The following is a 14,211-nucleotide window of genomic DNA, read 5'->3' as shown; positions in this document are numbered from 1 at the left end:
CACAGTCCCGTAACACCACCAGCATCCAGGATCTGCCCATCAGTAGCAGGAGCAGCACTGACAAACTATGCAAGAGTTGGGTCAGAAAATGCACTAACGTGCTTCTTTATTGGAGCTGGCTGGGCACCAGGCTACCATCCTGCAGCATGCTCATTCAGTGCACCGTCCTTATCCCCAGTCCTGTTCTCAGAGCTCAGTGCTAACACAGAAGTTGGCACCCAGCATCCCCTGGAGCAGCAGTCACCAAGCAGCACAGCTCCAACGGCAGTTCCAGCCTGGCCCCGGGTGACTCCATCACCACAGAGGCACCTGACTACCTCAGTGGGATAGAGCCTCACATCCATGACCTGAAGGAGGAGGTGAGCAGGGCAGGTCCCGATGAGCTGGCTGCACTCCTTCCATCACTGAAAGCCCTCCAGGAATGCAGCCCAATGGCTGGACATGGGCCACCTGTACCAGCACCTGTCCTGCTCTTCGACCTCATCAGTGCCCTCCAAGTGGGGGGCCCAGGCTGATATTGAGGAAGCCGCCATAGTGGAAGGGTGAAAGGCGTGGGGCACAGGTGGCTGTGGGCAGGCAGGCGAGTGGGTTGGCTTCGCATGCCCCTATCTCCTGCTCACTGCTGAAATAGATGCCGTCAGGTGAGTACAGAGAGGGGTCCTTGTCAAAGTAGTTGTAGGGCCTCAGGAAAAAGCCGACACTGTTCCCCACAGTCACTGTGTTGGGTATGTCCTCGGCATGAGGAACGTGGAGGAACCCCACAGAAATCCACGCGACCAGGTCCTGGGACAGAGAGGGGAGACCAGAGCATCTCATCAGCTGCACTGACCCTTCCAACCCTGCTCCCACCCACTACAACCATGAAGTCTCACCCACAAGCAGTCCTGCGGAGCTCCCACTCACCTCCTTAATGATGTTTTCATCATTGATGAAGTCAGCAAAGGTGATGGTGGGTGTCCAAGGGTCATTCTGATTGTAGACACTGGTGCTGGTCGGTTCCTCCTCCTTCCGCTTGGTGACAGCCAGCTTGTACCTGTTGGAGCAGGAGGCACTGTGATGCTGGGACAGGGCACGGGGTGGGTGCAGCACAAGCAGCAGCTCCAGCATGAGGCAGGGCTTTGCTGGCCATGGGAGGCACAGCCCAAGGCTTTGACTTCAGGTCTAACTTACACAACCTCCCCCAGAACACAAGCCATTAAATTTCACCCTGGTTGCAAGCCAGCACTGCAGTTTTCTGAAACATTTTTCTAAAAGGCATCCTGTCCTTATGCAGAGGAGTCAAGACCTACAGATACCAGTGCAGCTCTTGGGAAAACATGTGGTCATTCTAAATTAAACTTATCTGGGGTCACATTCCTGCCTGGGAACTACTATGGACAGATGTCGTTGAGCAATTTTTCTAGGGATTGTCCGAGACAAGAAGCAGATGAGCTTCTTATTTAACTCTTCCCTGCAGCCAGGCTTGGCAGACCCTACTCTGCCAGCAGAAGGGGACCAGGCTGGGATTGATGGCCAGGAAGATTCTCAGCACCTGCAGGACTGGCATTAGTGGGTCCCATTGATACGGAACACAGGGCTGCCCATGCATTGCCTCCCTGGGCTGCTTGCAGAATGATTGCAGCTTGCAGCCTCAGCCCCCCACCTACCTGCCCCAGCTGATGGCTTTCTCCATGGGGCTGCTGGTGGGCAGGTGCTCCCCAGGGAAGCTGACCACCTGCACTCGGTAGCTGCGAAGGTGTCCCCATCGATTGGGCTTGGGGCCAGTGAAGGAGAGGTAGCGGGGGAGAGAGGCATTGAGGGTGAACGCCGCCTCATTCTCTCTCTCCAGCCTCTTCCGGTGGAGGAATGGCTGCAGGAGGGTGTTCCCTCGGCTCCAGGGGATGCTCACTGTCTTGTACCCCATGTCGTGGGACTCCAGTGAGTTCAGCTGCCCTGTGAAGTAAAAGAGAGAATCCCCTCTCTTATATAGGGCCACATCTCACCAAGAAATGCAGCTGGGGAGCTGCTCTACCGCACATCCCGGGCATGTAGGCAGAAGCTTTTGTGCTTACAGACACACTCTGTGTCCAAGTGCTCACCCACAGGGGCAAATGGTCACCTTGAGCCCTGGTGACTGCACAAGGTGAGACCTACCATCAATATCCAGGTCCACTTTGTAGTGAATGTGGTGCAGGTGCATCGTCCCCAGTGTGTGTGGCCCAACCTTGTTGCCATAGACAGTGCCTTGGTCATGGAAGAAGGAGGAGCTGATGTAGCCGGTGGCATGCACCCGGACCTCCACAGCCCCGTTGCTGTAGAACATAAAGTCCCAGATGTAGTCATAGTTTATGAGCGTGGAGACAGCACGGATGACCAGGGTGTTTTTCCGCAGCCCTCCATAGTACAAGGAATGTGTGTCAGAGAAGTGCCGCCGCAGAGGAAGGGCAGTGTCATGCTCAAAAATGCAGAGTGAGTTCTGGTTGGTTCTGGGGACATCTGACTCAGACAGGTAGTGCCGATCCACATAGGTGGCCGTGTAGGGGCAGTCAATGCCCCGGACCAGCTCATAGGCAAACCTGCCGATGCCGAAGCTGCCATCGAGGTAGCGGGTGGACATACCCCCAGGGCAGTTGGAGCCATACAAAGCTAAAGCTTCCTGCAGGCTCAGCTCATAGATAATCCTTTCCCCACGGTAACGGATGTCAAAGAGCCGTGGGCCAGTGTTGGGGCTCATGCCAAAGGCAATGCTCCAGCCCTGGTAGGTGACACGGTTGTCCCTGACTCTGTAGCGGGGACCCTGGGGCTCAAACTGAAGTGGTCCCGGAGCACCAGGTGAGCGCAGGGGTCTCATGGAGCCCAGCACCGCGTCTCCCTGGGGCTTCTCAACCACAACCACCTTCAGGGAGTTGGTCACAAATGCATTCTCCAGCTCAGTGATGCTGGGGAAGTAATGTCCATTGTAGAAGACCTGGCGCAGGTACCACTGGGAGACATCGAGCGGTCCATGCTCTACCAGCACCTCCAGCCCCACAGGCAGGACAAAGTAACCAGAGCCGGCAATGCCATGGAAGAGGACGAACCACGTGGCGCGGTCTCCAGACTTGAAGCCCCGGGGTGCAGTGGTGATGGTGGTCAGGTCAGTTCCATCAGATGCGCAGCATGCAGCAAGGAAGCGCGGTGCCTTCCTCAGCTCCCGCTGGATGAGCTCATTGATGGCAGCATACTCCACACCAGTGACAGCTCTGCGGTAGTATGGCACCTTCCCCCCATACTTCTGCACCGTGATGTCCCGGTGGTACGTTGGTGCTGGCAGTGGGCCCACCACGTACTCGGTGACGTTGGGCTCTGCCTGGGCCCCAAAGTACAGCACGGCCAGTGCCTCACGGGACGGGCGAGCACCACCGGCGTCCAGGAACCGCAGCACCTCTGCCTTGGCTGGGAGCTGCACATCCACGGAGGCAATGCAGTTGTCAGAGGGTTTGGCGTGCGCTGCGTCGGCCAGCGGCACCCCGAGGCTGCCCCGCAGGTACTGCACCACCTGTGCCAGCTCCTCAGGTGTCAGGTCAGCAAAGACTCGGCTGTGGCCGTCATCCGCTTCCTCCTGTGCCGGGGGCTGCTGCTGGCAGGTGCTGGGGGCCCGTGCCCGGGTCAGCAGCACACAGACGAGGGCAAAGATTGTGGCCAGGGCCAGGAGGAGCAGCACGAGCACGGTTTTCATGTTCATGGCTGCTGCCGGTTTCAAGGCGTTCCAAGTCCTCCTTCTATCAGCTTGGATTTGGTGGGCTGGGTGTTTTTTCTCCCTTGTTTTCAGAAGAGAGGATGGCCCAGATGAGCTCATAGGGAGGGCACACAGCAGTGCTCTCAGACGTGCCGGGGATTTGCTGGGAACCATAAAAGGCAACTTTGCTCTGCTTTCTCCAGCAGACCACAGTTTCAAGCCAACTCTGTGCTCCTGGACCCGTCCTTCCCCGTTTGTCCTGCAGGCTTCGCTGCAGCACTCAGGGAGGACATAGCCAGACAGACACCAGGGAGAAAGAAGTGTGCCCCTGCCTTCTCCTCACACCCCCTGCACTGAGCACGGTGCCTCACAACCTCCCCAGCAGCCGCTGCTGGAAGCGCAAGAACAAGACAGGCAGGATAACACTGGATGTTTTCATTTTTTTTTTAACCTGAGATTAGCACTACACAGCATTTGTTGCTACAGCAGAGGAAGAGCATTTTCTCCTCACTTACCCCTGCAACAGACCAGCATGCAGCAGTTAGCTGAGACTCTGCAGACTGCCGCTCGGCAGCACGCTTCACTTGTACACATCACTACATAATAAAAGCCACAATAAAAAGTAAAGTTGTTACACAACTGCAAACAGAAAATGTCACTAAAAGAATTGAATATCCATAAGAGATCAGTCAGTCTTTGACCCTGCCTCCTGGAACTTTAAAGCCTGCTGATATTTTGGAATCCGTCATAGGTGAACGGGGGGAGGCTTGGCAAGCAGGAGGCAGTTTGGGACAGGCAGGTAATGGGGTTGACCTCACATGCCATGAAGTCCTGCTCGCTGGTGAAAAACACGCCATCAGGCGAGTAAATGGAGGGGTCCAAGTCATAGTAGTTGTAGGGTCTCAGGAGAAAACCAACTGAATTTCCCACCGTCAAGGTGTTGGGAATATCTTCAGAGTGAGGGATGTGGAGGAAGCCAGCAGTTATCCAGGCCACCAGATCCTAGGCAGGAGAAGGTACATGACTGTGGTTATTTCAGACAGAAATGTGTGCCTGGGCCACAGAGAGCAGAGGGTACCTCAGTGGGCACCCACAGCCCATGTTCCCACGGCCCAGCAACATTCCAACCCCCTCTCCTCATGCTCTGCTGCTGTCCCAGAGGATCCCATGGGCAATGTGTGGGATGGTGTGGCCAGCACCAGCAGCAGCATGACTCCAGACCCTCCTCACCTCATTGGTGATGGTTTCATTGTTGATGAAGTCGGCAAAAGTGACAGTGGGTGTCCAAGGGTCGTTCTGGTTGTAGACACTGGTGCTGGTGGGTTCCTCCTCCTTCCGCCTGGTAACAGCCAGCTTGTACCTGGGAACAAGGACAGAGACAGGACCCTGGGGCAGGGCAGAGCTAAAGGCTACTCCCTGGAGCCTGCAGATTACCAGGCTGGTCCTATGGAGTAACCGCAGCCCTGTGCTGCATCCACCCCTTCCCTCCCCATGGGGAGCATCCCTGCAGCACCACCTCAGCCAGTGAGGCTGGAGGCATTGCAGAGTACCCAGTGTCCCCATCAGAGCAGTCTGACCTTGCCCAGCTGATGGCCCTCTCCATGGAACTGGCTTCGGGAATGTGATCCCCTGCAAAGCTGATGATTTGGATCCTGTAGCCACGCTGGTGGCCCCACTTGTTTTTTTGGTTGGTTGCAAAGTAGATGTATCTGGGCATCGTGGAGTGGAGCCGGAAGGCAGCCTGGTCCTCCGTGTCCAGGACCTTCTCAGTGAGCCGTGGACGCTCAATCTGCTGCTCTGGGTTCCAGGGTGCCTGTGCCATCTCAAATGCCATGTCATGGGCCACCAAAGAGTTTTTCACCTCTACAAGGACAAAGCAAAGCAGCTGAGGAACTTTCCTGCAGTCAGATCCCACTCTTTCCATTGACCCTTCCTTCACCCCAGGCTCCAAGCACCACCACCTGCAGGGCAAGAGCAACTATTGCTCCCTGGTTCTACTGCAGCACAATGGCATGCCATGCTCTATGGTGCATGTTTGTTTAGCCCATGAAACACAGCACTGTATCATATACTGCCATTCCTGTGGACTCTCACCCTTGGTGAGAGAGCAGAAAAGGAATGCCTCCAAGGGCAGAAGAACCAGTGTGAGCCCTATCTGGCTAACCCAAGCAGCTGACAGCCTAAGCACTGTGTTTCTACTAATCAGAATGCATCCTGCAAGGCTGCATCAGAGAGAGCACAGGCTCTGAGCACATCTGCACATTACAAAAATGGAGCAGTTCTGGTCTTTCCACAAAGATGATACAACAGCCAAGGGCTCACAGCAACAGGAGCAGCACAAGAGCAGAGAAATCTGGGGATAGGATTGCCAAGACCTGATGAAGAACCCCAGCAGCAAACTTCTGCTAGCCTCCAGCACCTGCAAGGCTTGACCAGAGCTTTGCGACCAAGCCCCAGCACTGCATGTGAAGTCAGCACCAGAGACTGGAGATCTATAGAAATGGACTCATGCAGCCACTGCCGTGCTTGTTCTCATCCTTTTAATGATATGGACAAAGACTTCTGACTCCATACCTCCCCTTCCAGTGACAGTCTGAGATTCCACCTGCCTTTTCCCTATTTCTGCAGTTTTGCAATCCCTCCCTTTTTTTTTTTTTTTTTATTGTGCAGAAGGACTCTCAAATCATTCTAAAAGGACATAGAACAGTTATTAAGTTTCTAGGTGTTTCTCAATGAGAAAAAAAAACAAATGTTAAATACATGGTGGTAGCTTGCAGCATATAAAATTTCAACAGGAGCACAAGGACAGACTGAGGCTTAAGCTGTAGAGGAAGAAAAAATTAACGCACTCTATGAGAGCACATCACCTACCTCACATGTGGAAAGGAAAACTAGCATAAAGACCACAAAGTACAGAGTTTGGGGAGCCTGTAAGAACTCACGCAGTGCACAAAAGAGAGACAAGACCCAGACCTACCTCCTACATCCAAGCCTATTTTAAAGTTGATGGGACAAGTGCATATTGCACCCAAAATGTGCTCCTAAACCCTACTACTGTACCATCTTCATGGAAAAAAAGAGGAGCTCATGTACCCCATGGCCTGGACTTTGGCTTCAATGACCTCATTCTGGTAGAAGATGAAGTCTTGTAGCACCATATCAATTTTCCACCACCACATTAATTTAGGATCTTCTGTTTTCTGTCTCACTTCCAGTCCCTTTTCCCTCCAGGTCCCACAGCTGCCTCACAGCAGGCCTTGTGTAGGGGATGTTATGCTTGTGCTGCAGGACATGGGGTAGGAGGACCCCTCAGGCACCTTGCGTTGCCTCTAGTCCTGGTGCTCAGGACAAGCACTTTCTTTCCCTTTCCTGGGGCTTGACACAACTCTTCTCCACTGCTTTCCAGCCAGGGCACCAGGTGTGCAAACAAAGGAAGGAACCCAGAGGCACAGCAGCCACGTAAACGGACCTTTAGCTGCTTTAGCATGCTCTAAAGCCTTGTTCACAGAAAGGGGATCAGAGTCAGCTCTGTTTTTGACCATGATGCTGGCAGCAGCATTGCTCAAGGCTGCATGAAGCAGTAGGATGCAGCAGGCACAGCCCCACTGCATGCAGGGAACATGTGCCACACCTGCCCCAGCTCAACATGGGTCATGGAGCTGCACTGCTGCTGGGCTTGGGCACAGGCAGCCCACAACCTCCTGGTGGATCCTGCTGGTTCTCTGTGGATGTAAAACATCCCCTGCCCCTTTTAAAGGAGTGGGTTTCAATGACAGACATCCAACACCACCAGCTGGTGCCCTCTGTTCCAGTGCAGCCCTAGTGCCTTCCTGACTTGCAGAATTTGGATCAGCCTGGGAGGGGAAATAAACCCCATGCGCTCAGCCTGTGCACCGCAGGGAAGCCCTCAGCCCTTCACTGAAGCAGAGAGCTCCCACAGGGACCCATGCCCCCATGCAGGAGGGGGGAATTCTCTGGTTCACTGCAACAGCTCAGCAGACAGAGGCTTAGGATCCAGTTACACAGAATTCCTTGAAAGCGATGCAGGGATCAATCTGCAGAAGGGCAGTCCACCAGCGTTGCTCATTGCGCAGGGGAGCACAGATTTCCCCTAGGCATGAGGGGATGCCAGGAGTAGCACCTGTCATTGCAGGAGCCAGTTCACACCTCTGGTGCTGCAGACAGGGCTGTGCCTGCCCTGTCTGCCTCACCATGCTTTTGGCAATATGCGCCGTGCCAGACACAGGGCCTCAAGGAAACACAGATGTTTTGCAGCTGCTACTTTTCATACTTTCCCTAGGATGAATACAAAGCTCCTAGTCAATTTCCTCTGCCTCCAACTCCATTACATGGACAGACATCTATACATACAGAAAAATAATTTTGCAATTTAAGGTTGAGAGAGGGAAAAAGCAGCGACCTGACGGCAGACTCTACAGACCAGGAGGCAATCCCTCTCCAGAGCTAAGGCATTCCCCACTGTAATGGCATAAATCAAAGAGAGACAAGACCTACCTCCCACATCCAAGTCCACTTTATAGTTCACGAAATGGGTGTGAATTGTACCCAAGGTATGCTCCCAAACTCTATTGCCATACTGCAAACCATTCCCATGGAAAAAGGATGAGCTCGTGTACCCTGTGGCCTGGACTTTGCCTTCGATGGCCCCGTTCTGGTAGAAGACAAAGTCCCAGACATAGTCGTAGTTACCCACAGTGGTGATGGACCTAAGGACCAGTGCGGAGTTGACCATTCCACCATAGTACAATGACTGTAAGTTGGAGTAGTGGCGCCGCAGAGGGGAGCCCAGGTTCTGCTCAAAGATACAGAGGGCCGCCACCTTCCTGCTGGAGCTCAGGCCCTCACGAAGGGTGTGCGCGTCAACATAGGTGGCCATGTATGGGCAGTCGACCCCACGCACCAGGGGTGAGGCATAGCGCCCGATGCCAAAGCTGCTGTCCATGTAGCGGGTGGACATCCCCCCAGGGCAGTTGGAGCCATACACCGACAGTGCCTCCTGCACGCTCATCTCGTACACAACCCTCTCCCCATTGTATCGGATGTCAAACAGGCGCATGCCTGTTGTCACACTCATTCCAAAGGCAAAGCTCCAGGCCTGGAAGACGATGTGGTTGCTCCTGATACTGTACCGTGGCCCCTGGGGCTCATACTGCAAAGGGAATGCTGCAGCCACTGGCGCTCGGGGCCTCATGGATGAGAAGTCCCCATCCTGCGGTGCTCTTCTCACCTTCTCCACGTGGACACCACCCTGCACATACATGCTCTCCAGCTCAGACATGTCCCTGTAGTACTGCCCATTGTAGAAGACCCTGTGGACTGCCCACTGTGCCAGATCCAGGCTGCTGTGGTCCACCAGCACCTCCAGCCCCACTGGGTGCAGGAAGAACCCACTCACATTCTGAAACATGATGAACCAGGTGAGCCGATCTCCAGACTGGGATCCACGGGGAGCAGTTGTCACAGCGGCCAGGCTGGCCCCGTCATACTCCATCACTTGGTGCATGAAGGATGGAGCTGCGGGGAATACTTGTTTTTTAAAAAAATCTGCAATCTGTTTGTATTCAGCAGGCAACGTTGGTCTCCGGTGGTATGGCACCTTCCCCCCATACTTCTGCACCGTGATGTCCCGGTGGTACGTTGGTGCTGGCAGTGGGCCCACCACGTACTCGGTGACGTTGGGCTCTGCCTGGGCCCCAAAGTACAGCACGGCCAGTGCCTCACGGGACGGGCGAGCACCACCGGCGTCCAGGAACCGCAGCACCTCTGCCTTGGCCGGGAGCTGCACATCCACGGAGGCAATGCAGTTGTCAGAGGGTTTGGCGTGTGCTGCGTCGGCCAGCGGCACCCCGAGGCTGCCCCGCAGGTACTGCACCACCTGTGCCAGCTCCTCAGGTGTCAGGTCGGCAAAGACTCGGCTGTGGCTGTCATCCGCTTCCTCCTGTGCCGGGGGCTGCTGCTGGCAGGTGCTGGGGGCCCGTGCCCGGGTCAGCAGCACACAGACGAGGGCAAAGATTGTGGCCAGGGCCAGGAGGAGCAGCACGAGCACGGTTTTCATGTTCATGGCTGCTGCCGGTTTCAAGGCGTTCCAAGTCGTTTTCAGAGCAGGGCTTCTAACTGCTGCTTCTGTCAGTTTACACTGCAGTGGATGGATTAGCAGGGAAAGTACAAAAGACTGGGAGAGGCTAGGGGAGGAGATCTGAAGTTCGTGGTGACCAGAAAGAGCAGCTCTCACTCTGCATCCTGCTCTGCCTTCCTCTAACAGCAGTGCCCTGAGAGAACCACAGGGGATGGATGTAGTCAGTGACTCAGACTAACTTCACATCACTGTTACTTTTTCAGTCCAGCCCAGTTTCCTGAGGCTGCCCATAATAACGACGATCCTGTAGTCAGCCCAAGGTGGCTGGGACCACAGTGAGGTTCTCACAGGATGGGAATTGTTGCCACACTGTAGAATTTCACCTCTTTGCAACTCATCAAATGTCCTTGTTTATCAGGCTGCTTCCTTGCAAACACTCTCCCTGGCAGCATGATTTCAAACTTGGAGCTGCTTTTTATTTTAGTTTTTAAAATCTTCCACGTGGTAGCCTTTGCTGAAAACACATCCACCTGTGTAATAGTAAAAAAAATTTTGGCAGGCACGGAGAGATGGAGCTCAGGATGATATACTGGCCCCAACACAGTGTGAACAACTAGCTCTTAGTTTGCATCTCTGAGTATTCATTAACTAATTAATTCCCCATCATTCCACTGGAACAAGTTCAAGTAACTTTTGCCTCTGCCTCAAATTTAAAAGTAAACTGAGGTGTAGCTTCAGAGAAGTTCCCTCAAGGACAGCCTTTGATCTGTGCCATCCGTGCAGGCAGTGCCAGCAGCCCCATGCTGTCCCACTGCACAGGCTGAGCAGCTACCTCCAGTGTGTCTCCCAGAGGCTGTGACAGCTCCCTCAGTCATTGCCACCCAATGTCTCTGCTGTTCTCATGGCATCACTGAAATTCTTGGTGAAACAGGATGGAGTGCTCCATGCTGCCACACAGCAGACACTGGCGGCAGACAAGACACACTGCTTCAGTTGCAGTCCCCGCCTGTCCCTGAGCTGGTGCTGAGAAGCACAAGGAATCCAAGAGAACCACACCTGGAGGTTGAACCCAACATTTCCATTCCTGCTGCCAGCCTCGCCTCACCTCACCCTGGCCTTTCCTTTTTCCTCCATCAGAGTTTCCCCAGCCCAGCACCATTTCTCTTCTTCCTCTGCTCCGGGTCTTGCCCCAGATTCAGCCTCTCCTGAGTCACACTTACCAGATGTCACACTGGCAGGCAGAGAGCTAGATGGTTTTAGGACACCCTACATTATCTTCACCAAAATGGACAGCTCTCAACCTTCTTTAGCCTCGGCTGCAGCTGTGCAGGCACAGTTGCTTCGTGCCAGCAGGAGTCCCTCCTCTTACTGCCTGTTGCACCAGCAAAGCCACAGCAGTCATCTCACGTGGCTGCTGACCAGAAGAGGGGATCACTCCATGAAATGGACACAAGTAATGGGAAGAGACAGGACCTATGATAAAAGAGCCTTGGCTACATAGGCTGTAACAGCTACACGTTTCAGAGGTACCCTGCTCCCATCAACTTTCCACTGGTCTCTAACAGTAGAATCAGATGCCTGAATAGCCCCAGATTAAGCAAAAAGAAGTGTTGAATTCCAAGGTAGAATTCCAGCTATGAAGTCAACAAGGCTTTGAGGGTTACTTTGGGTTGGGTTCCAAAGAAAAATTCCCTTTTGGTGTAAAGCCTAGAACATAGTACCCCATTTCGCTCAGAGTGCAGAGAGGAAGCACTTTTGTGCCAATGAAGGCTGGGAGCAGAGCCAGGACATACCTCCTGCCTCCAGGAATTTAACTAGCTTCTGCTGCAGCACACCTCTGCACAGCTGAGCTGAGCCTGCTGCACAAACCACAATGACATTTCTTTGTAGTACAGAAGAGCAGATAATTCAGTTTTGACTTTGCCTATTGGTGCTGCATCTCGAGTCCCTAAAAGCCAAAGCACAAGCTGCAATTAGATCGTCATTTTCTAAGGAGCACATCAGTAGTTTAAGAGAACTGGATAAACTCCACAGGACTTACACTGCCCCACAAATGACAACTCAACTCTGCAGCTTGTCTCTCACATATCTGAAAATAAAGTGTGGGAACACTTCTATGCATGTTGGGTATTTGGAACGCAACAAAAGAACAGAAGACCCAGCTATAATGATGTCCCCACGATGAACAAATCCACAGCACACACCCCGGATCTGCAGAGCACAGTCAGCACAAATAGAGCTCTGTTCTGCCTCCGTCCTGCTACAGGGTATGTGCCATGGATGTCTAATATCATGTTATTTAATGCTGCCCATTTCTGCTGTACTTTTCAAGCTGAAAACATTTACAGTTTGTAACAAGAAACAGCCTGCACTTTCTGGGAGCTCTGTTCCAGAACAAACGCAAGGCCTAAATCCATCGCTATCCTGCAGCGGACATTTCAGGAAGCAGAGCAATTATTCGAGCCTGAAGAGATGAGAAACCCATATCAATAATGCAAGTGATAAAAAACGTTCAGGGATCTTTAAGGATAATACGTATCACAGGAATGGCATCTTCTACAAAAGGACCCTGAAGCAACTTAAAGCTAACCTAGAATTTTGAAGGTGACACATCTCACTAATAGCAGCATGACTTGTTTATGAGCTACTTGGTAAACAAACCTCTGCCCACAACTCATCTCCCCGGTCTGATTAGCCCATGACTCTTCCATACCTAACATGGAGAATTCACATCATACCACTGTTTATTTTGGCTACATGGTTGCTTTTAGGCACTGCTTATCAGTACAACTTATATCAAGTGAAGTGTCCATGTCTCCCACACAAACACAGTAGCCAGGAGTTTGCTGAGCTCTGCTCACACAGAAAGGTAGAAGTGGCAAAAATAGTCCCTGAAATTTACAGAAACCAAAGCAGACAGGCAGCCTTTTGAGTCAGGGACTGCCAAGCAGCTGGGTAAAGAGTACAGCACACACACACAGAAAAAATCCTTGCCAGTTTTCCTGACATGAGCACATCTCAAGCAGACCCCAAGCCAAACTTCAGACTCTGGAAAACTCCCACTCTCTCACCTTGTACAGTCAGCTTGGGCAAAACATACTGCTGGAAATTGCTTGACACTTAGTCATGCTGGCTGTGTTTCTGGCAGCGTTTTTGTCTGCACACAACTGCTGTGCTCTTACTCTTCTTTCAAAGTTCTAACCTCCACTGCAAATATAAGCTGGGACATCTCAAGAAGTTGTGAATTAGAGCCCTGATAGCATGCTGCCGCTTCTCCGGGAAAGCAGAGCAGAAACCACTGCACCAAGGGGTGATGATCACAGACAATAAACCCTCCCTTGCTCCTGTGCATGAAGCACGTGCCTCACCAACACCTGCCAGCACAGCAGTCCTGGCTGCTCCATCCTTTCACAGGACCGCTGGCACAGGGCTGCTGGGGGCTCCCTTTCTCCTGACCATAGCAAGGGGGACTTCTGCCATACTACATTGAACAGTGCCAACAGCAGTCTTTCCAGCAATAGCTCTAGCCTCTTCAGCCCCAGGGACCTGTGCTGTCAGCTCCTTACCCACTTTCACTGAGAGGTGTGGGCACCAGCAGGACTTTTCCACTCCACAGGAAGCACCTTGCAGCCAGTGGCCTGGCAGGAGTCAGAATGCAGCTGTCTACCAGCTGCTGTTCGTGCATCTTGGAGGCCGAAAATTTTGAGGACAGGCCGGCCAGGAGGCAAAGTCTCACCTGGCCTCCCAGTACTCCTCAGGCTGGATCACAGCCCCCACCTAGTGGCAACCAAGCTGTGAGGGACACAGCCTCCCTGTCGCAGAGCAGAACAGGCTGGACATCAGCAGCTCACAGACAGGGTGCTGGGGAATGAATGCCACTTGGCTGAACACTGCAGAGCAGGCCCCCGCAGCCCGTGCTGTATGCCACATGTTCTGAGGAACAGGAATGAGAACAAGGGTACGCCTCTGGGTAACACTGAGGATGCTTTGGCCTATGTCTCCTTTGTACTGCATGGACAGTAACATCAAGAGAGTAACAGACCATGCGCTGAATACATATCAGGCACAACATTCAGATGCCTGTCCTACAACTCTGCAGACATCTGCTCTGCATGGATGCAAGAGCAGCTGTGGAGTGGGGTGCAGCTCTTAGAACACCATCATGCAAATCAGTTGTACCTGAGTGACCCAAGATGACCTGAGTCCAACACGAAGGACAAGAACATGAGTCCAACACAAAGGACAAGAACAGGGCATACCTCATCAAACTCAACCCCCCAGGCCTAACATAAGGCATGCTAAAAGAATAGAAACAATCTGCAAAGCAGCACACACATAGCAGTATCAACAGTCAAAAAGAAGAACGAGGAGAATGTATGGAAGGAACAACTGGATGTGTGAAAGCCATGACCAAGAA

At 52.9% G+C, this 14,211-nt stretch overlaps 1 protein-coding gene across 4 annotated transcripts; it reads right to left on the bottom strand.

The window, feature by feature from the left end:
- On the bottom strand, positions 77–14,133 carry LOC110388556 (membrane primary amine oxidase-like). Of its 4 annotated transcripts, none has more exons than XM_021377961.1 (5): positions 9,315–14,133; positions 2,134–3,238; positions 1,647–1,932; positions 904–1,033; positions 77–783 (listed from the first exon to the last, which is right to left on the bottom strand). In XM_021377961.1, the coding sequence occupies exons 1-5, from the start codon at positions 9,777–9,779 to the stop codon at positions 484–486; spliced, it is 2,286 nt and encodes a 761-aa protein (XP_021233636.1). In that variant the 5' UTR covers positions 9,780–14,133; the 3' UTR covers positions 77–483. The 4 variants fall into 4 exon arrangements, with proteins under 4 accessions (XP_021233636.1, XP_021233635.1, XP_021233634.1 ...); XM_021377960.1 differs by lacking the exon at positions 9,315–14,133 and adding an exon at positions 4,213–4,403 and having other exon boundaries at positions 2,134–3,860; XM_021377959.1 differs by lacking the exon at positions 9,315–14,133 and having other exon boundaries at positions 2,134–4,403.

Source organism: Numida meleagris, chromosome 26, assembly GCF_002078875.1.
Source record: "Numida meleagris isolate 19003 breed g44 Domestic line chromosome 26, NumMel1.0, whole genome shotgun sequence".
Taxonomy (NCBI): domain Eukaryota; kingdom Metazoa; phylum Chordata; class Aves; order Galliformes; family Numididae; genus Numida; species Numida meleagris.
This window is presented reverse-complemented; position numbering and strand designations above follow the sequence as displayed.